The 18,977-nt window shown below is 54.6% G+C and overlaps 2 protein-coding genes across 5 annotated transcripts; both read left to right on the top strand.

Moving 5' to 3' along the window:
* Window positions 1-105: 105 nt before the first annotated feature.
* Window positions 106-4,232, top strand: TNNI3 (troponin I3, cardiac type). Of its 2 annotated transcripts, XM_027097457.1 has the most exons (8): window positions 106-767; window positions 1,074-1,086; window positions 1,239-1,325; window positions 1,777-1,818; window positions 2,076-2,207; window positions 2,607-2,696; window positions 3,219-3,395; window positions 4,079-4,232. In XM_027097457.1, the coding sequence occupies exons 1-8, from the start codon at window positions 757-759 to the stop codon at window positions 4,160-4,162; spliced, it is 636 nt and encodes a 211-aa protein (XP_026953258.1). In that variant the 5' UTR covers window positions 106-756; the 3' UTR covers window positions 4,163-4,232. The 2 variants fall into 2 exon arrangements, with proteins under 2 accessions (XP_026953258.1, XP_026953257.1); XM_027097456.1 differs by lacking the exons at window positions 106-767; window positions 1,074-1,086; window positions 1,239-1,325 and having other exon boundaries at window positions 1,382-1,818; window positions 4,079-4,228.
* Window positions 4,233-7,110: 2,878 nt separating this feature from the next.
* Window positions 7,111-18,372, top strand: TNNT1 (troponin T1, slow skeletal type). 3 transcript variants are annotated; one of them, XM_027097459.1, is made up of 12 exons: window positions 7,138-7,155; window positions 7,443-7,472; window positions 7,685-7,741; window positions 8,553-8,574; window positions 10,907-10,970; window positions 11,651-11,767; window positions 11,981-12,058; window positions 14,294-14,407; window positions 15,125-15,234; window positions 17,110-17,200; window positions 17,331-17,371; window positions 18,230-18,372. In XM_027097459.1, the coding sequence occupies exons 6-12, from the start codon at window positions 11,669-11,671 to the stop codon at window positions 18,273-18,275; spliced, it is 579 nt and encodes a 192-aa protein (XP_026953260.1). In that variant the 5' UTR covers window positions 7,138-7,155; window positions 7,443-7,472; window positions 7,685-7,741; window positions 8,553-8,574; window positions 10,907-10,970; window positions 11,651-11,668; the 3' UTR covers window positions 18,276-18,372. The 3 variants fall into 3 exon arrangements, with proteins under 3 accessions (XP_026953261.1, XP_026953260.1, XP_026953259.1); XM_027097460.1 differs by lacking the exon at window positions 7,685-7,741 and having other exon boundaries at window positions 7,111-7,155; window positions 7,443-7,493; XM_027097458.1 differs by lacking the exon at window positions 7,685-7,741 and having other exon boundaries at window positions 7,148-7,155.
* The last annotated feature ends 605 nt before the right edge of the window (window positions 18,373-18,977 follow it).

Genomic DNA, 18,977 nt, shown 5'->3' on the forward strand with positions numbered 1-18,977 from the left:
TGTCTTTCCTGCCCTCAGTCTGTCTCCAAGGGCTGGGAGAGGGGAGGGGCAGGAGTGTTCAAGAGAAGAGACTCGAGACCAGATTTCTGGGTTCCCAAGAGGGCTAGGGGTGAATTTCTCCGTGCTGCCTGCTGAGAGCCTGGGCACCCCACACCTGGATTCTCAAATAAATCAGCAAAATTTATGGATTGGCTAACAGGTTTGGGGCACTGAAACTGACCATAACATGGTAAAAAAAAGTTCTAGCCCTCAAGGAGAATTACAATTTAGTGAGGGGGCGGGGCCTAGACTCCTGGGTCTGAGGGAGGAGGACGTTGGGGGTCCGAACTCTTGTGTCAGAGGGAAGAGGGGCTGGGGGCCTGGACTCCTGTGTCAGAAGGAGGAGGGTTTTGGGGGCCTGGACACCCATCGGGGTCTGAGGATGGAGAGGTTGGGGGTCTGGACTCCTAGGTGGGAGGAGGGAGGGGCTGGATTCCCAGGCCGCCAAGGTGGAGAGGTGATCCAGCTGGAGCATGGCCCGCCCCAGCCCTCACGCGCCCCGTTATCTCGAATCCTGGGCAGGGAGGGGAGGGGGCAGCAATATATTTAGTCTCTGTCCTCGCCCTTTATCTCAGTGTCCTCAGTGAGGCTTGAGCAGACCGGACGAGACAGAAGCCCCAGGGGCCTTCAAGGTCACTCCGGACGCCCCCTCACTGACCCTCCAAGAGCCCCTTGTCCCCTGCTCTGCCTTCCGCAACCCCTGGCTTGAGACTCAGCATGGCGGACCGGTGAGTAATTGGTAACCGGGACTCCTGAGAACCGAGGCAGTGGCGGATAGGGGGGTGATCCCTTGGGTTCCTGTGAGGGGTGAGAGCTGCGAGGTTGGATTCCAGGCCTGAGAAGGGAGGTAGGGACAGGACTCCTGGGCATCGGAATGAGGTAAGAGTCTGGGAATCCGACCCAGAGGAGCCGAGAAGCGGCAGCTGGCGGGCCGGACCTGTCGGTCAGAGGGGCCTCTGGGGTCCCTTAGGACACGGCGTGGACAGGACCCAGGCCTACCATTAATCCCCTTTTCCTGGTTTCTCTCCCTCCAGGAGCGGCGATGCGGTGAGAGTCGGCGTGGGCTGGACCCGCCTGGCCGGGGAGGGCGCTGCCGGGAGGGCTCTGGGGCGAGAGGCTGCAGCCCTGGAAGACTGCATGGAGAGGGGCTGGGGAGGGGGGGTCCCTGTGATAACTCAGCTCCGTTCCCCAAATCCCAGGCGGAGGACCCGCCTCCCGCGCCACCCCCTGTACGACGCCGCTCCTCAGCCAACTACCGCGCCTACGCCACGGAGCCGCACGCCAAGGTGAGGGCGGGGCCAGCGCGGTGGGCGGAGCCGGGCGGGACTTCGCGGGATCTGGATTCGGATTCTTAGGTTACCCGCGGCTGGGGGAGGAGAGGCGGAGCCAGGGCCTTTACCGGACTTTGGTCGAGGGCGGAGCCCAAGCGGATGAGGCGCTTCAGGGGCGGAGTTTATCAGAGGGCTGGGCTCTGTTTGGTGAGAGCTTGCCTATGGGCGGAGTCCCGCTGCCCGTGGGAACTGAGATTGCTTAGAGATGGTGGGGGGAGGTGCGTAGCCAGAGACAGCACATTGGTGGATGGGAATGAGGGGCGTGGCTTCCCGTAGACTGAAGGCTGGAGTTGGAGGCGGGACTAAATCTGGACCCGGCTTGAGGGGGCGGGTTCTGAAGCTCCTCCCGGCGTCCTCCTTCGGATCCTCCTCGCTCATCCTTCCTTGCTCTGTCTCACCCCGGCAGAAAAAGTCTAAGATCTCCGCCTCGAGAAAACTGCAGCTGAAGGTGCGATGCGCCTGGGGAGAGCGCCTAGGTGTCTTCAGGGGGCGGGGCTTGGAAGTTGGGTGGGGCTTCGGAAGAGCAGGTGGGCGGGAGGCCCTGAAAGGGAGGGGCGGGGCCTTGGAATGATGGACATCAACCTTGGGGGGTTCAGGTCTCTGGAAGCAGGCCTGGGATTAGAGGACGGGGCCCGGCGGGGGTGGCTATCCCGCTCTGTCCTCATCCCCATACCTGTGCTGCCATACCCGTCGTGCCCTCCCCAGACCCTGATGCTGCAGATTGCGAAACAGGAGCTGGAGCGTGAAGCAGAGGAGCGGCGAGGAGAGAAGGGGCGTGTTCTGAGCACGCGGTGCCAGCCTCTGGAGCTGGCCGGGCTGGGCTTCGCGGATCTGCAGGTACCGGCTCCAATCAGGGACTCCTGCCTAGCCCGGCATCTGAGTTTCCTACTGTCCGGTCTTGCATCCCTTAGGACTCAGGGGTACAGTTACTATGCCCCCTTTCTGCTCAGGACCTTCGGGTACACTTTCCCAATTCTTACCCTCAGGAGTTCAGAAATGTGGCCTGCAGCTGCCTACAATCTCAAAACCCAGAGGTCGGTTCCTCCAACCCACTCCAGTCCAGATTCTCAGAACACCTGGCTCTGGAGTTCTGCTTTGTTCGCAGTCCCCCAGGGTCTGGCTTCAATCTACTCCTCCAGGACCAGATGTCCAGGTCCCCAGCTCCTCCTCCCTCAGACCCCAGGAGTCCAGAACCCCAGCCTTCCCCCCACCACGCACACTACATTCCTCCACCAGGACTTGTGCCGACAGCTCCACGCCCGCGTGGACAAGGTGGATGAGGAGAGATACGACGTGGAGGTGAAAGTCACTAAGAACATCACAGAGGTGGGAGACACTGGGCCATCTGGGTCGCTTCAGGATGGGAGGTGATGCCTGGGGCTCTGGTCTCAGCCTGGACCCTTGCAGCTGCTTAGACACCAGGAGACCAAGGACAACTCTGTGAGCCTGGCAGGGAGGGGGCAGAAGGATGAGTACAATACGGTCAGGGAATGCTGTTCTAGGCAGAGGGAACAGCACATGCAAAACCCAAGAGGTGGGAAAGCGGAAAATATGTTTGTGAAAATGTGTGGCTGGAGCCTCAAGTGTTGGTAAGTGAGTTCAGGTGTGGGCCAGGGAACTGTGAGATGCATGTAGCTGGACTGGGATGTGTCAGTAGTTTTCAGAGATGAGGGTGGGGCAGATCAGGTTCCAATTTCAGGATGGGGAGCTTGGATTTTGTCTCGAAGGTGGTAGGAGCCTAAGCTAGGTAGAACCTGGATCGGGATAGGAGGGAAGTGCAGGGTGGAAGAGTGAGGCAAGGAGGAAGTGGAAGGAGGGGTCTCCACCTCTCTTTATGGCTGCTACCAGATCGCAGATCTGACCCAGAAGATCTTTGACCTTCGGGGCAAGTTTAAGCGGCCCACTCTGCGTAGAGTGCGGATCTCTGCAGATGCCATGATGCAGGCACTGCTGGGGACCAGGGCTAAGGAGTCCTTAGACCTGCGGGCCCACCTCAAGCAGGTGAAGAAGGAGGACACGGAGAAGGTGAGTGTGGCTACAGGTCCAGGAAAGGGGGTGCTTAGGGGAGAAGGGGTGTATGTGTGAGCAATTCTAGGGACTAGCCTGAGGGCAGGTGGCAGTTGGAGTTGTGGGGAGAAGTATCTGGTAAGGGTCTTCCACAGGAAGTACAGGAGGGGCACAGGAAATGCAAGAGGAAGACAGAATGTAGAAGTGGAAGACAGGAAGTGCATTAGGGAGAATGGAAATGGCAAGGAGTCAGGAAGTGCATGATGTCTGCAGGATGTTTGTGAGAGAAAAGGAGTGCAGGAGGGAGATAGGAAGTCCAAGAGGGAAACGGGAAGCACAGGAGGAAGACAGGAAGTGCAGGAGGGACACAGGAAATGCAGAGGGGAGACAGGAAGTGCAGGAGGGACACAGGAAATGCAGAGGGGAGACAGGAAGTGCAGGAGGGACACAGGAAATGCAGAGAGGAGACAGGAAGTGCAGGAAGGACACAGGAAGTCCAAGAGGGAGACAGGAAGTACAGCAGGGAGACAGGAAGTGGGGCAAATTGGAAGGGATCTTCTGAGGGGACAAGAAGTGTTCCAGAACCAGACTGTGTGATGGGCGTCCAGAATAGAGTGGCCCAGCAGGCGGGAGGGCAAGTGGAGGATATCTGAGAGCCTGTAGACCAGGAAGACACCCTAACCTCTGACCCATTCCTCCAGGAAAACCGGGAGGTAGGAGACTGGCGCAAGAACATCGATGCGCTCAGTGGAATGGAAGGCCGCAAGAAAAAGTTTGAGGGCTGAGCCGGCCTGTGCACAGCCCTGGCCCTGGCCCTGAGGATGGCCCCGAGGAATAAAGCTTCTCTCTGAGCTGGGAGTGGCTGTGTGTCTATTACCAGGGGCGCTTAGGTGTGAGAGAGGCGGGAGAACTGAGGGCCAGGCTCCCCCAAAGCCACAGCACACATCAGGAGCAGAGCTGGGTCTCCACGTGGAGCTGCACAGAGGTGCCGAGACCAGGGCCCAAAGGCAGACACACAGAGACACGGACAGACTGTCAGTGACCCCGAGAGAGAGAGCCAGACCCAAAGGGAGAGGAAAAACAGGCGGAGATTCATGGGAAGAAGTGCACAGAAAGGGGAAACAGACAGAAATACACAGAGAGACAGAGATGACCTCGCCCTGGAAGAGACAGAAATAAGGACCCACAGAGGGAGAACTGCAGATACAAAGAGACACCCCCCCACCACCACACACACACACACACACACAAGAACTAGAAAGATAAAAACAGACACAGAGCTAAAGACACAGAAACCGAGTCACAGAGAAGCACAGGGACACCTGGAGACACAGACCAATAGCCAGACATCAAGAGAGGCAGATACGCAGAGACACCCGCGGAAATGCAGAGAGAAAAACTGGCGGCACAGAGACGGGCAGAGTGAAGAACTCAGAGACAGAGATGGAGAGAGAGCCCCAAAGCCAACCCCTGAGAAATGCATAGAATGAGAAATGCGGAGAGAGACAGACACTGGCACGGAGGGGTGAGGAAGCCCCTAGAGTTCAAGGTTGTGGATTGGCTGGGAAGGGGGAGGGGCTACCAAAAAAGATCGGTGCCCGATGGAGGTGGGGAGTGTGAGGTCCTGTGGGCCGGACACACCCCCTCCCCCTCCCCTCCTCCTCCCCCTCACACACCTGTTTCCCTGCTTTAGCGTCTGTTGTCACCAGGGTGGAATCCTGGTGGCAGACAAAGGGATGGGGGTGGGGAGGGGGGACAGAGAGATGGACAGAGACAGAGGTGGGGAGACGGAGAAGCTGAGACAGACACACACAGAGAAACACAGACGAAGAGTCACAGAGACAAAAGAGAGATAGAGACAGGGAAACGGGGTATGGGAAGTGGAGGCCCAGAGAGACACAGAGAAAGGGACCCCTTCATGGAGCGAGAAGGGGTCCCTTGTACCCTTCTCATCAATAAGCATTCTCCAAGGGGCTTCGGAGCAGAGTGTGCCGTGTGATCTGGGAGATGTGGAGCCCGAGGGTGGCCTGACCCAGCCCGGGGTTCCTGGACAATGCTTTTGGGATGGAGGAGAGGCCTTGGAACAGCCAGGAGGTGCCTCTATCCCGAAAGTGGAGCCAGAGTGGGGGCAGGGCAGCCTCTGAGTGTGAGGAAAGGAATTCTCTACCCCTCCCTCTCCCCCTGGGGCGGGGCTGAGCCTCCCACTATAAACTGGGGGTGCTTCAGCCTGCCCAGCAAGACTGCCCCACCGCTCACACCTCTGCAGACGCAGCCTCAGGTAAGAGTCCCAGAGGAACTGGGGATGGAAGGGAACGTATTAGGACTTGGGGGTTACAGAGCTGGGAGTGCAGGGTTTGGGGGTCCCAGAATATAACACCTTAGGACCTCGGAGGTCTGAGTCTGAGGGAATCTCAGAAACTGGGAGTCCCTGGGCTTGGATGACAGACAGTCTGGGTGTCAGAACTGGGGGGCAGTGTCTCAGAATCTGACGATTTAGGAATTGAGGTCACGGAATCTCATGTCTCATGATGGGAGGTATTAGAATTTGTAATGTCATATTTGGGGGTTTCATGAATCAGTCCCCTGAGTTTATGCATCCAGATTTTGGGGTCTCACAGTCCCGAGGTTTCAGAATTTAGGGGATGTCAAGACCTAGGGGGTCAAGATTTTAGGGCACGCATAATCGGGAGTCTCGACAGTTGGAGTCTCAGAATCTGGAGAGATGAGGAGTTACTGTTTTTCAGAATTCAAAAATTGGGGTCTGTGGGTATGGGGATTTCGTGGGGTCTCTCAACCTGGGTGCCTTGGGGATCTCAGAGATTGGGGAGTCTTAGTATTTAGGGGTCAGGATGAGGTCTGGGGACAGAAGCTGCTCTTATGTGTCCTGTCCCCTCCATGGCAGTGGGTGAAGGTGAAAGGAGGCGACAGGTGGGCAGATGACCAGCCAAAGGGGAGGGGACCTGGGGGGGGAGAGGGCAGCGGGTATGATGAATTCTCCTAGAACCCCCCCTCCACGAATACTTCTCAAGAGATGTCCTCGGTGTCACCCTCTACGACATCCCCCCAAAATAGACCCTGGGGGTGGGGCAGCTATTGTCTTCGGACCACTGTCCCTTCCCAAATACCTCCTCCTAATGCCTACTCAGATCAGGTTCCTACGGACTTGTCATAAGACAAAAGGGGACAGCTGTGGTCAGGGGGCGGGGGCTGCAGCCTTGGGGCTCTGCCCGGACCGTATCTCCCAATGAGCTGTCTTCACCCTCGGTTTAGGAGTCTTTAGGAGTTTGAGGTCCCCAGCCCCTCCCCCCTCAGACCCAGGGGTCCAGGCCCCCAGCCCCTCCTCCCTCAGACCCAGGACTCCAGGCCCTCAGCCCCTCCTCCCTCAGACCCAGGGGTCCAGGCCCCCAGCCCCTCCCCCCTCAGACCCAGGATCCAGGCCCCCGGCCCCTCCTCCCTCAGACCCAGGACTCCAGGCCCCCGGCCCCTCCTCCCTCAGACCCAGGATCCAGGCCCCCAGCCCTCCCCCCTCAGACCCTGGATCCAGGCCCCCAGCTCCTCCTCCTCTGGACCCCACCCCACTCCGCCTGTTCTCTGCTTTTCATAGGTTGCAGCAGGACACCAGGATGTCGGACGCCGAAGAGCAGGAATATGAGGAGTGAGTGATGCTGGCAGGCGGGCTGGGGCCCTGGAGCGGTGGAGACACCTCCCACCTCCAAGGCGCCTAACTCTCCCCCTCCCTCTTTCCTTCCCTCCCGGGTCCTCAGGGAGCAGCCTGAAGGTGAGTGGAGAGTGGGATGGCCTTGGGGGGGAGGGGAGGTGGGGACACCTTGGCGCATCTTAGCCCACCCTGCCCTACGCCCACCCTCCTGGTCCGCACAGCCCGTGGGAAAAGCTCAGTGGGCCCACTTGCAGCTGAGGCCCAGAGGGGTCCCCCCGTCTAGATGAGACTCGAACCTGAACGCGGGTCTCTGCGCACTCACGCACTCTTCCCCGCATCTGAAGCCCCTGCCGTCCCCCCGACCCCGGGCTCCTCACGCCTCCTCTTGTCTCCCCCACCCCTTCCAGAAGAGGAGGCTGCTGAGGAGGAGGAGGAAGGTGAGGCCCTGGACTCCGCAGGTCTGGAGCTGGACGCGGCGCCGGGGGGCTGGTGCGGTGGGGACGCTAGTCCCCGGGTGCAGGCTGGGCGGGGGCGGGGATCTCGATGGTCTCGGCCTCAGCTCCTTTAACAGCCTCTCCCCTCTCTCCCCTCTCTCCCCTTCCCGCATCCGGGCATGGCTGCTCCCCTCCCCCGGCTCCCCAAATCCTAGCTTCTCCTCCCGCCCCCTCCCCAGCCCCCGAGGAGCCGGAGCCGTTGGCTGACCGAGGTAACCGCGGCTGCTTCGCTTCCTGAGGCCGATTTCGGGGGTCCTCAGGGCCCTGACCTCCAAGATGACTCCCTCCCCGCTCCCGTAACCCGTCCCCGTAACCCGTCCCAGGCCCGGTCCTTTAAGCCCCGGAGAGCTCTCGCGCTCTCCAGTGGCCAAGAAGGGAAACAGCCTCGCAATGGCTTTAACCCGTTCCCTTCCTTCTTAAAGGGACCAACACCCAAGCCTTCTTCCCCAGTCTGGAGGAATACTTATAGAAGGGTTGGATGTTTGCGGAGAGGCACCCCTCCCCCCTCATCTTCGCCTGTCTGTTACTTGTCTCCTTCATATACATTCAAAGGTTGGGGCGTGGGTTGTAGAAGGGACTAGCAGTGGGCGTCTGTATTCCTCTGTCCCCAAGGGGGAGGGGCTGGGGACACAACTCCCGGAGTGAAGAGGGGGCTTGGGGCCTCCCTGCACTGCTAGATCTTGATGGAGGGCAGGAGCTCTGGGTATGTAGAACGAGGGTCTGAGGGTTTGTTTGTTTTTTCTCCTTATGGTCTGGCGGTTTGGACACCTGGGTTCCCAGAGAAATGGGAGGGGGATCCCCACACCAGTTCTGAATGTATATCTGATGCATGTGACCCTCTCCCTCCTTTATGGCCACCCCGATTTCCCTTATCCTCTTCCCCCCCCATACCCTTCCCCCAGAGCTGTAGGGGAAGGGAACTGGGCTTGTGGGGACCAAGGCTTGGAGGTGGGTCCCTCCTTTGGATGTGTCATGCCCACCCCACGAACTCTTGCTAATTATCTTTTTGTATCCCTCCACCAGAAGAGGAGCGCCCCAAACCAAGGTGAGATCCTGGGGGGTGGGGCTCCCAATCATGTCCTCTTAAATATATCACCCACCTCCAGAGATAGGCTGCAAGAAAGGCAGAGAAGGAGAGTGGGGAAATGGAAACATAGAAAAGGACAGTGACTCCTCCTTTCCACAAACATTTCTGGTGAACTTCCCACTGTGTTTGGCAAGAGTCAGACTCTTGCCGTCCTGTTGGTGTAACAGACCCAGATACAACAATGGTAGTGCAGAAGAGGGCCCTATCTGTGCCCTAGAATATCAAGGAAGGCTTCCCAGGGGAGGTGATGCCGAGTCCTGAGGGCGGAAGAGTTTGCTAGCTGAAGGAAGTAGAGGGGAGATTGTAGATGACGCAGCGGACTGGTGTGTGCAAGGTCCAGTAGCTGGATCTTGGCCAGTGTTTCAGGGAACAGAGGCAGACACAGGTCATTCTGATGAGAAAGATCCAAACTAGGCAGACCAGGGAAGACTGTGAGAGCTCACCCTGGAGGGTGTGACACTGGGGACAAAGCTTGGAGATGCAAGGAGGCAGCAATTGAGCATGAGATGCAGAAATTCTCTGGGACACCGGGGAGCCATGGAAGGGTTCTGAGCAGAGGGGGCCGAGGATCAGATCTGGCTGAGAGCACAGGGGCACAGGAAAGCACAGGTGTGCTTCAGTGTCAGGGAAAGCTTGTTGGAGGAGGGAAGGTCTCAGGGGTGGAGTATATCAGGGGAAGGGCATTGTAGGGCAGAGCAAACAGAGTGTGCAAAGGCCCGGGGGCACAAAGGCACAAGACATGGCCAGGGAACTGTAGGATGTGGTGAGTTTTCAAGGGGAAAAGGCCTAAGCTGGAGCAGAGGGCATAGGGTAGAAAGGGGCCACAGACTGAGAGACCCACAGGTTAATGAGCTCAGTTGGGGCAGGGTGTGTGCAAAGGCAGGAAATGTTCAGGAAGCATCTGTTTACTGGAGTCTGGGGTTTGGGAGAGAGTCTGGGCTGGAGACAGAGTTGGTGAATCCTCGGTAATTGATGATAATCGAAGTCACAGGAGTGAATGACATTAATCACAAGAGTGTCCCACGAATGAATCAAAGGGCAAAGCTCTCTTAATTTGGTTAATAGAAATTGTTGCTTTTTATTAAGCCAGGAAAGATGAAGCATAATTTGTTTAAAATTCTCTTTGATCATTGAATGACCAAAAAAGGAAATAAAGAGTCAAATATATGAGGGATTTTTTCATTCCTTAAGTTAAACTTTAAAGCTGTATTTAAGAAATCAAATCTTACAAAATCCTGGAAGGTTTTGGTAATGATGATGATAATTTCAAGGAAATTAATAAAATAGCTATTGATTTTAAAGTGTATTTTATTCAATAGTTTTGGTATCTTGCCATGGAGGATACTAGCCCAGACTAGCAGAAACATGCAATATGTAGAGTGTATTTTGACATTTTAAAAGTTATATTCCATAACCATTTTGAAATGCTGGGCAAACATAAAAAAAAATCCCATACAAAGTTATTTGCATTTAATTCAATTAGGCAATTTGAAAGCTAATTGATTAAAACACTAATATGATTGAAATTCTATAACATTTTAATGTTATTTTTACTCTACTGTTAAAAGTTTTTTATACGATAGATATACACACCCTAGTTTATTTTTGTGTCTTAGTGTGGACTTATAAATTTACTACAGGTATCTTGAGCCAGGAACACATCAGGTTTCAGGCCAGTTTGATACTGGCTTTTCTTAATTTTCATATGAGTGTAGGACTTCAAACCAAATGTTATGTCAGTGGGACTCTGCTGTCTGTGCAAGTTAATAAATTACATGATCATTTTCTTCAGACTGGAAGGAGAGTGATAAATAAGATTTGGAGTCGCAAGATACTGATGTACAATTTAAGGATTCAAGTCTCTTATAAATCAATTGTGAACAATGAATTATTAAAAAATGTTGACTTCCTAGTATAAAACTGCAAGAATAAAAATAAATTCTCCAGCTTAAAAAAGAAAGTAAGAAAGAAAGAAAGAAACCAAAGGAAGAGAAAATTCCAAGAAGCGGGAGTGCCCAGGGCAGTCCCCCAAAACAGCACCACCCAATACAAATACAATGCAAGCCACATATGTAATAACTTAAGAAACACTTTTTTTTTTTTACTAGCAGCCTTTTAAGAAGTAAACCCAAACAGGACAAATCAATCCCAATAGCGTATTTTACTCAACCTGTCATAGCCAAAATCTCAGAATTTCAACATGAATCCATATAAAACGTTATTAGTAAAATATTTTACATTCAGCAGGGAGGTCAGACTACTCAGTGTTTCTTCTCTTCTGTCCACTCAGCCGGCCCTTGGTACCTCCGCTGATCCCCCCAAAGATCCCAGAGGGGGAACGTGTGGACTTCGATGTAAGTAACAGACATCCCATCCCAGGAGGGGCTGCTAGCCTATAGGGTGCAAATTAGGAAAAGGTGCCCCTCCCTAGCCACTGTTTTTTGTTTGTTTGTTTCCTACCCGCTTCTTTTGGAATTGTGTCTTGGCAGCCCCTTAGTTTAGTGTCAGAATACGATGCTTTGCTGCCATCTGCTGGAAACACAGTGCATGGCAGACGTCTGTCCCAGCTGTCAACCCCACCAATTCTTTTTTTTTTTTTAATTTATTTTTGCCTGCGCTGGGTCTCCGTTGCTCCGCGCGGGCTTTCTCTCGTTGCAGAGCGAGCGGGGGCTACTCTTCGTTGCGGTGCGCAGGCTTCTCATTGCAGTGGCTTCTCTTGTTGCGGCGCACGGGCTCTAGGCGCACGGGCTTCAGGAGTTGTGGCTCGCGGGCTCCAGAGTGCAGGCTCAGTAGTTGTGGCGCACGGGCTTAGTTGCTCTGTGGCATGTGGTATCTTCCCAGACTAGGGCTCAAACATGTGTGCCCTGCATTGGCAGGCGGATCCTTAACCATTGCGCCACCAGGGAAGCCCAACCGCACCAATTCTTGCTGCAAAGGGCTCCCCCTCCTGATGCTTCTCAGAAGTGCTGAGAGGTTGGCACCCTCTTGGGGCACCACCTGGGGAATGACCGTGCTCCCACCCTCTGTCCCCTAGGACATCCACCGGAAGCGCATGGAAAAAGATCTGCTGGAGCTGCAGACGCTCATTGACGTGCATTTTGAACAGCGGAAGAAAGAGGAAGAGGAGCTCGTGGCGCTAAAAGAGCGTATTGTGAGTCAAGGGAGGTGGGGTTCCCCAAATTCTTCTCCCTCCTTCCATCCTTTGGGCCTTGGGAGATACGTTCCCGTCCACTACAGACCCAAGGCTGAAACTTTTGGGAAAGTACCCAAGTTGGTGCCCATCACCACTCTTGACCTACCCTGGGAAGTGATAAAGGGGGTGCGTGGTGGTCCCTGCACCCCCTCATTCTTCTCTCTCCCCCAGGAGCGGCGCCGGGCGGAGAGAGCTGAGCAACAGCGCTTCAGAACCGAGAAGGAGCGCGAGCGTCAGGCTAAGCTGGTGGTGGGTGTTTCCCCTCCTCCCAGAGCCCAAATGTTACTTTCTCAGCTGGACACTGCAATTTTCCACTCATGACATTCTCTGTGATCCCATAACAGTCCTCATGCTGTATTATTCAAGGGTCTTTCTGTTGGAAGGGACAGAAACTCCAACCCAAACTGAACTTAGCAGAAAGAGAACTTTATTGGCTCATGTAACTAAAAGGTCTAGGGCATGGCTTGCTTCAGGCATGGCTGGATCAAGGGACTCACATAATATCACAAAGACCCAGCTTTTATCTTCCCATCTTGGCCAATATTTCTGTGGACAGTGTGTCCAGGAGGGTGAGCAACTCATCCTGGTTTGCCTGGCACCTTCCTGGTCTGAGCCCTGAAAATCCTGCATCCCATCAGTCCCAGGCAAACCAGATGGTTCCCAGGCAGGGGTGGCAAACGGCCACCAGCAGCTCTGGCTTAAACTCCTCTTTTCTCTGTCTCCTGCACAAATCCTGGGATGTTTTCAAATTGTTCACCTGTCCACTGTGGAGTGAATCACTGGCTAGTTGGGAGAGAGGGGCTAGAATGCTCCCATTGGTTTAACCCTTGAAAACATGACCTGACTTGGCATCAGGAGTGGCTCACTCAAACCACTTTTTTTTGTTTTTGTTGTTTTGCCATGCTGCGCGGCACGTGGGATCTTAGTTCCCCGACCAGGGATTGAACCCATGACCCCTCACAGAGTCCTAACCACTGGACCACCAGCAAAGTCCCTCAAACCACTTTATTTATTTATTTATTTGTTTATTTATTTATTTTTAGCTGCGTTGGGTCTTCGTTGCTGCTGGCGCGGGCTTTCTCTAGTTGCGGCGAGCGGGGGCTACTCTTCGTTGCTGTGCGCGGGCTTCTCATTGTGGTGGCTTCTCTTGTTTCAGAGCACGGGCTCTAGACATGTGGGCTTCACTAGTTGTGGCATGCAGGCTCAGTAGCTGTGGCTCGCGGGCTCCAGAGCACAGGCTCAGTAGTTGTGGCGCACGGGCTTAGTTGCTCCGTGACATGTGGGATCTTCCCGGACCAGGGCTCGAACCTGTGTCCCCTGCATTGGCAGGTGGATTCTTAACCACTGTGCCACCAGGGAAGCCCCCTGAAACCACTTTTAAAGAACAGGAAATGGGTGGTGTGGTACGCAAAGGACTGGTCTCCCAAAGATGTCCACATCCTAGTTCCCAGAGACTATGAATATGGGAACCTGCCTGGCAAAAGGGACTTTGTAGGTATGATTAAGTTAAAGATCTTGAGATCAGGAGATTCTCCTGGATTTCCTGGGTGAGCCCAGTGTTATCACAAGGGTCCGTAAACAAGGGAGGACCTTTGAAGATGGGGGAAGTGGCCCTGAGCCAAGGGATGCAGGCGGCCCCTAGAAGCCGGAAGAGCAAAGGGAGTGAATCTCCCCTAATGCCTCCAGAAGGACCCAACCCTGTCCATACCTTGACTTAGCTCATGAGACCCATTTCAGACTTTTGACCTGCAGAACTATAAGCTGATAAACTTTCATTGTTTTAAGCCATTCTGTTTGCAAATTACAGCAGCGAGAGGAAATTAATTCAGGTGGGGAATCCTGGGCAAGTGAAATACCATCATGCCCATCTCACCTGCCTCTCCAGTGGGGATGGGGCTTTGGTCTGGACAAGCCACTAATTCTGGAACATGCAGTGCAGACTTTCTGGATGTGGTAATGCCTTAGTGAAGGCATTCTAGAACCTCTTCCTCAGGCTCAAGGCCAAGAGCCTCTTTACTGCCCCAAGCCCCCCGACTCCCATCACAAGTTACCTTCCATGACCCTCTGAGGACAGTCATTCTCCTCTCATGAGACTAAGGAAGAGTAAGTCCCAGAGAGGGTACGTGCCTGCACTGAGGCCACACAGCAAAGATCACCATTGGCCATTTCAGGCTGGAACATGCAGAAAAAAGCAAGCACGTCCCTCCACTAGTTTAATATTTTCCTTGGGGGTGGTATATAAAGTCTCAAAGAGGAGGAAGGACTTGCAGGTGGTCACACAGCCGGGCCTGGAAAGGTGAGGAGGGGACCGTCAGCATCCTTGCCTGTTCTGATATTGACCTTGTTTTATGCTTGGGTCTGATTGATCCCTGCTTCGCTCAGTGCAGAAGAGGGCCCCCTCCCACGTGCCCATCTCAGACCCCCTCCCCTCTCAGTCCAGGGTGCTGGAGGGAGGCCCAGGAATTAACCCCTTTCTTCCCACAGGAGGAGAAGATGCGGAAGGAAGAGGAAGAGGCCAAGAAGCGAGCTGAGGATGACGCCAAAAAGAAGAAGGTTCTGTCCAACATGGGGGCCCATTTTGGGGGTTACCTGGTCAAGGTGAGTTCAGCCTGCTAGGGCCTGAACAGGAAACAGGTAGTGTGGTACGCAAAGGACTGGTCTCCCAAAGATGTGGGAGGAGGGGCTGGGGGCCCGGACCCCTGCGTCGGACGGGGGAAGCACTGAGGCCTGGACCCCTGGGTCTCTGGGGAGAGGGGCTGGGGTTCTGGGCTGAGGGAGGAGGGGGCTGGGGCCCGGACCCCTGAGTCTGAAGTGGGAAGAAATAGGGGCAGGACTCCTGGGTCTGCGGGGGGAGGGGCTGGGTGTCTGGGCTGAGGTGCTGGGGGCCTGGATCCTTGGCTCGGAGGGGGGTGGGGCTGGGGGCCGGGACCCCTGGGTGTGAGGGGGGAGGGGCTGGGAGTCTGGGCTAAGGGAGGTGGGGATGTGGGCCCCGACCCCTGAGTGTGATTGGGAGGGGTTGGGGGCCCGGACCCCTGGTTCTGAGGGAGGTGGGTCTGGGGGGTCTGGGCTGAGGGAGGATGGGCTGGGAACCCAGACCCCTGGGTCTGAGGGAGGAGGGGCTGGTGGCCCGGACCCCTGGGTCTGAGTGGGGAGGCGTTGGGGGCCCGGACCCCTGGGTCTGAGGGAGGAGGGGCTGGGGGCCCGGACCCCTGGGTCTGAGCGAGGAGGGCTCGGGGCCTGGACCCCTGGGTCCTGATGTGCGGAGCCATCCGGTGGACCCATCCCCTAGTTCACGATGTCCTTTCCAACCGTCAGGCAGAACAGAAGCGGGGTAAGCGCCAGACAGGGCGTGAGATGAAACTGCGCATCTTGTCGGAGCGTAAAAAGCCTCTGAACATCGACCACATGGGAGAAGAACAGCTCCGGTAGGTGGGAGGGGCCTGGGTATGAGACAGGCAGATAAGGGGACGCCTGACCCAGATCCGAGTGGGCGGAAGCCCTGGTGCTGTGTGCCTTTGGGCAAGTGTCTCTCCCTCTCTGCGCCCCTGTAGACTCCCCTGTGGAATGTTTCACTGATATAGGCCCCACGTTTTGTGGGTGCCGAGACCTGTAGAGTCTGGGTGATAATACGGAAGCCAGACAACAGATCTGACCTAAATTTAGAAGATGATGGTGTTTTGATGGCCCCTGGGAACTCTGAATGGGCCCCATCTTTTACGTGAATTAAAGCCAGATGCACTGGCAACAGTTTTCCAGCCACATCTCTTCCGGGTGGGGCTCTATCTTGCCCTTCACAGCTCACTGTCTGCATAGCCTGCATCACGTGGTAAAGCCACCTGAGGGGAGGCCGGGGAGGGTCTTCCCTTCAGGGCCCTCGCCTGCGTCTTGACATTATCTGGCCCAGGCACAGAGTTTAAAGTCAGAAACATCCACCACCTCATAGGCTGCACAGTGATGGGGTTTGGAGCTCAACATCTGAAACCACTTGCCAGGGGCTCAGTGCCGGCTTCACCACTTACAGCTGGGTGACCTGAGGCACGGGGTTTACCTTCTGTGAGCCTTGCTTAACTCACTGGTAAAATGAGGCGATGATGACAAGATGTACATCACAGAGCAGTGAAAGGTCAGTATGGCAGCAGCAGCCCCCTGTGGAGGGCTTCCAACCCTATGAGGTAGACACCCTCAAGCAACTGGAACATTAAAAAACAAAAAAAGAAAGAGCAACCCTAGGCACAGAGAGGTTAAGTAAACTTTCCAGGGTTGCACACCTTGCAAGTGGGAGAGTGGGGATTTGAACCCAGGCAGTCTGGTGCAGTAGTCTGTGCTCTTCATCACTCTTTTACAAAGTGGTGTGATGGTAAATGTTTACCAAGTGGATCTCCAGGGCCTAAAAGTCCACATCTTAGCATTTGCTCATTTCCACGGTGTAAATACTCCCACCATGCTGATGTCAAACTACCAGCGTGAGAACTGTGCACTCGGAGTCGGAGTCGGGAAAGGATGCGCGGATTTGGCTCCAGCCCAGCACTGGCGATGTGCCATCCTTCCCCAGTCACGTTATCACAGGGCCTTGCACTAAGTAACATGTCGTGGAAGTTCCTTCTTCCTCCTCTTTCCTTCCCTCACCACACGTCCACTCATAATGTGGATCTACTAATATTTTTTGAGGATCTCAAGTTATTTCAGTTTTATTTATTAGATAGAGGTCATATGATGGTCTCTAAAATTTTAAAGTAAAACACACCATGGAAGAGACAGCCTTTGAAGACCATTAGCTGGCAAAAGACAACAAAGACTGCTAGTAAGAATAAAAAGAATGGTAACAACTAGCTTTGTCGAGTGTTTAGCACGTGCCAGGTATTTTATACCTATCCTCTCATTCTATAACAGTTCAAGGCAGTAGATTTTTAACAGTTCGGAATAAGTTTGGCCTCTAATAACTGAGATCTGACTATAGCAGCCTAAAATATAGAGGTTTGTTTTCTCACATAGAAGAAATCGGTAGTCCATAGCTGGTATTTGAACCAAGGCTTTCTGACTCCAGGGCCTAGGCCCTTAACCATGCTCGTTCTCCCTTAGAGAAATGTGAGCTCTCTGTTTTGGATATGGAGAAGTGGGCAGAGATCTTAAAACCCCTTGCTGCAATTCACTTTGAATACGGTGGCCTCAAATATTAACAAAATAGCACCAATAATGTCGAACTCAGAGACTCGCTGTGTGGCTTTGAACAATTCCCTCAACCTCTCTGGGCTCGTGGCCTGGCCTGGCTCCCTTCCATGACAGCCCTTCTGCCCTGCCAGGGAGAAGGCCCAGGAACTGTCGGACTGGATCCACCAGTTGGAGTCAGAGAAGTTTGACCTGATGGAGAAGATGAAGCAGCAGAAATATGAGGTGAGACCCATCTCTGCTGGAGGCCAGGCTGGGCTGGGGATGGCCGGGTGGGGGGCTGGGCTGGGGCTGGGTAGGCGGTGAGCAGGCCTGTCCCTCTGGCAGTGCCCGAATCTCCCTCCTGTCTCTGCAGATCAATGTTCTCTACAATCGCATCAGCCACGCCCAGAAGTTGTAAGTGTGAACCCGGCCCTGAGCCCCATGCCCTCCATCTGACCCTTGGGGCCTCTCTTTCCTTTCCTCTGGCTGTCCCTTACTCTGAGTTTCAGTTCTCCACCCCTTCTTGGGGGCTCTGTCTTTATCCCTCTTTCTCTGGGACGGTCTCATAATGTGTCCTTTCCTCTCCACCCTCCAGCTCTCTTCTGGGGTCTCGATCCCTGTTTCTATGTCCTTCTAAATCACTGGTTCTCGGGGCGGGGGTGACCTTGCCTCTGACCCCGGGGACATCGGGGGATGTCTCGAACCTGTTTGGGGAGGGGGATGCTACTGGCACCTGGTGGGTGGAGCCCAGGGCTGCTGTTCCACATCCTACAACGCACAGGACAGCCCTCACCACAGAATGATCCGGCTCCCGAATGTCGCTGGTGCTGAGGTTGAGAAGCCCGGCTTTTCCTCTGTTTCTTGTTCTGTCTCCCCTGTGTCTCCTTCCCTCCCTCCCTCCCCTCTGCCTTCTGTTCATCTTCTCTCTCCATCTCACTTTCCATCTTTCTGTCTCTTTCACCCCAGCCTCCCCGACCCTCTCTCAGTCACTCACCCTTTCCTTTCCCCATCCCTGTACCCATAAATATTTATCAGTGCCCATATGAACATCCTGAGCTCACCCGCTGACATCAACTCCTGCCCGCCTGTGGGCCTGTGACCACTAATCACGCCACCAGGCAGTGAACCCAATGAGAAGGCACTTGCCGGCCTCTTCCTCTGGCTGGGAGGGCGGGGATTTGCGGGGATGGACTCCCTGAATTGAGGACAGGGACCCATCTCAGAGGTTGGTCAGGGAGGCCTACCTTTCTGACACCCCTCCTTCTCCTACAGCCGGAAGGGGGCCGGGAAGGGCCGCGTTGGAGGCCGCTGGAAGTGAGGATCTGGGCACTGCCCCCCACCCCCCTCCAGGCACCCGGGAGCCCTTGGAGTGTGTGTCCCATCTGTGGCTTGAAATAAATGCTCCCCCTGCAGCACCTGCTGTTCTTTGATTGTTATTATTAGAATCTTCAACAATCATGACGGTGATGTGTAAGGTTGAACCCTCACACACAGCCGGCAGGAATGTAAAATGGGGCTGCCACTTTGGAAAACATTCCAGCGGTCCCTCAAAAAGTTAAACGTAGAGTTACCATAGGACCCAGCAATTCTGCCCCGATAGAACTGAAAATCTCTGTCCTCACAAAAACTTGTACAGGAATCCTGGCAGCATTACTCATGATAGCCAAGAGGTGGAAACAACCCAAACGTCCGTCCACTGGTGAAAGGATACAAGGGAATATCCTTCAGCCATAAAAACGAATGAGGCTCTGACACAGGCTACAATGTAGATGAGTGTCCAAATCATAACTAAAGAAGCCAGACACAAAAGGCCACGCATTGTGTGATGCCACTGATAGGAAATTTCTAGAAGGCAAATCCATAGAGGCAGGGAGTACAGTCGTGGTGGTCTCCAGGGCCTCAGGGGAAGGAAGGAATGAGGGGTTATGGCTAAAAGGAATGGTGTTTCTTTTTGGGGGTGATGGGAGTGTTCTGGAATTAGACAGTAGTGATGGTTGCACAACCTTGTCAATAGACTAAA

Source organism: Aethalodelphis obliquidens, unplaced genomic scaffold (assembly GCF_003676395.1).
Source record: "Aethalodelphis obliquidens isolate GAN/ISIS:26980383/991018 unplaced genomic scaffold, ASM367639v1 scaffold113, whole genome shotgun sequence".
Classification (NCBI taxonomy): Eukaryota; Metazoa; Chordata; class Mammalia; order Artiodactyla; family Delphinidae; genus Aethalodelphis; species Aethalodelphis obliquidens.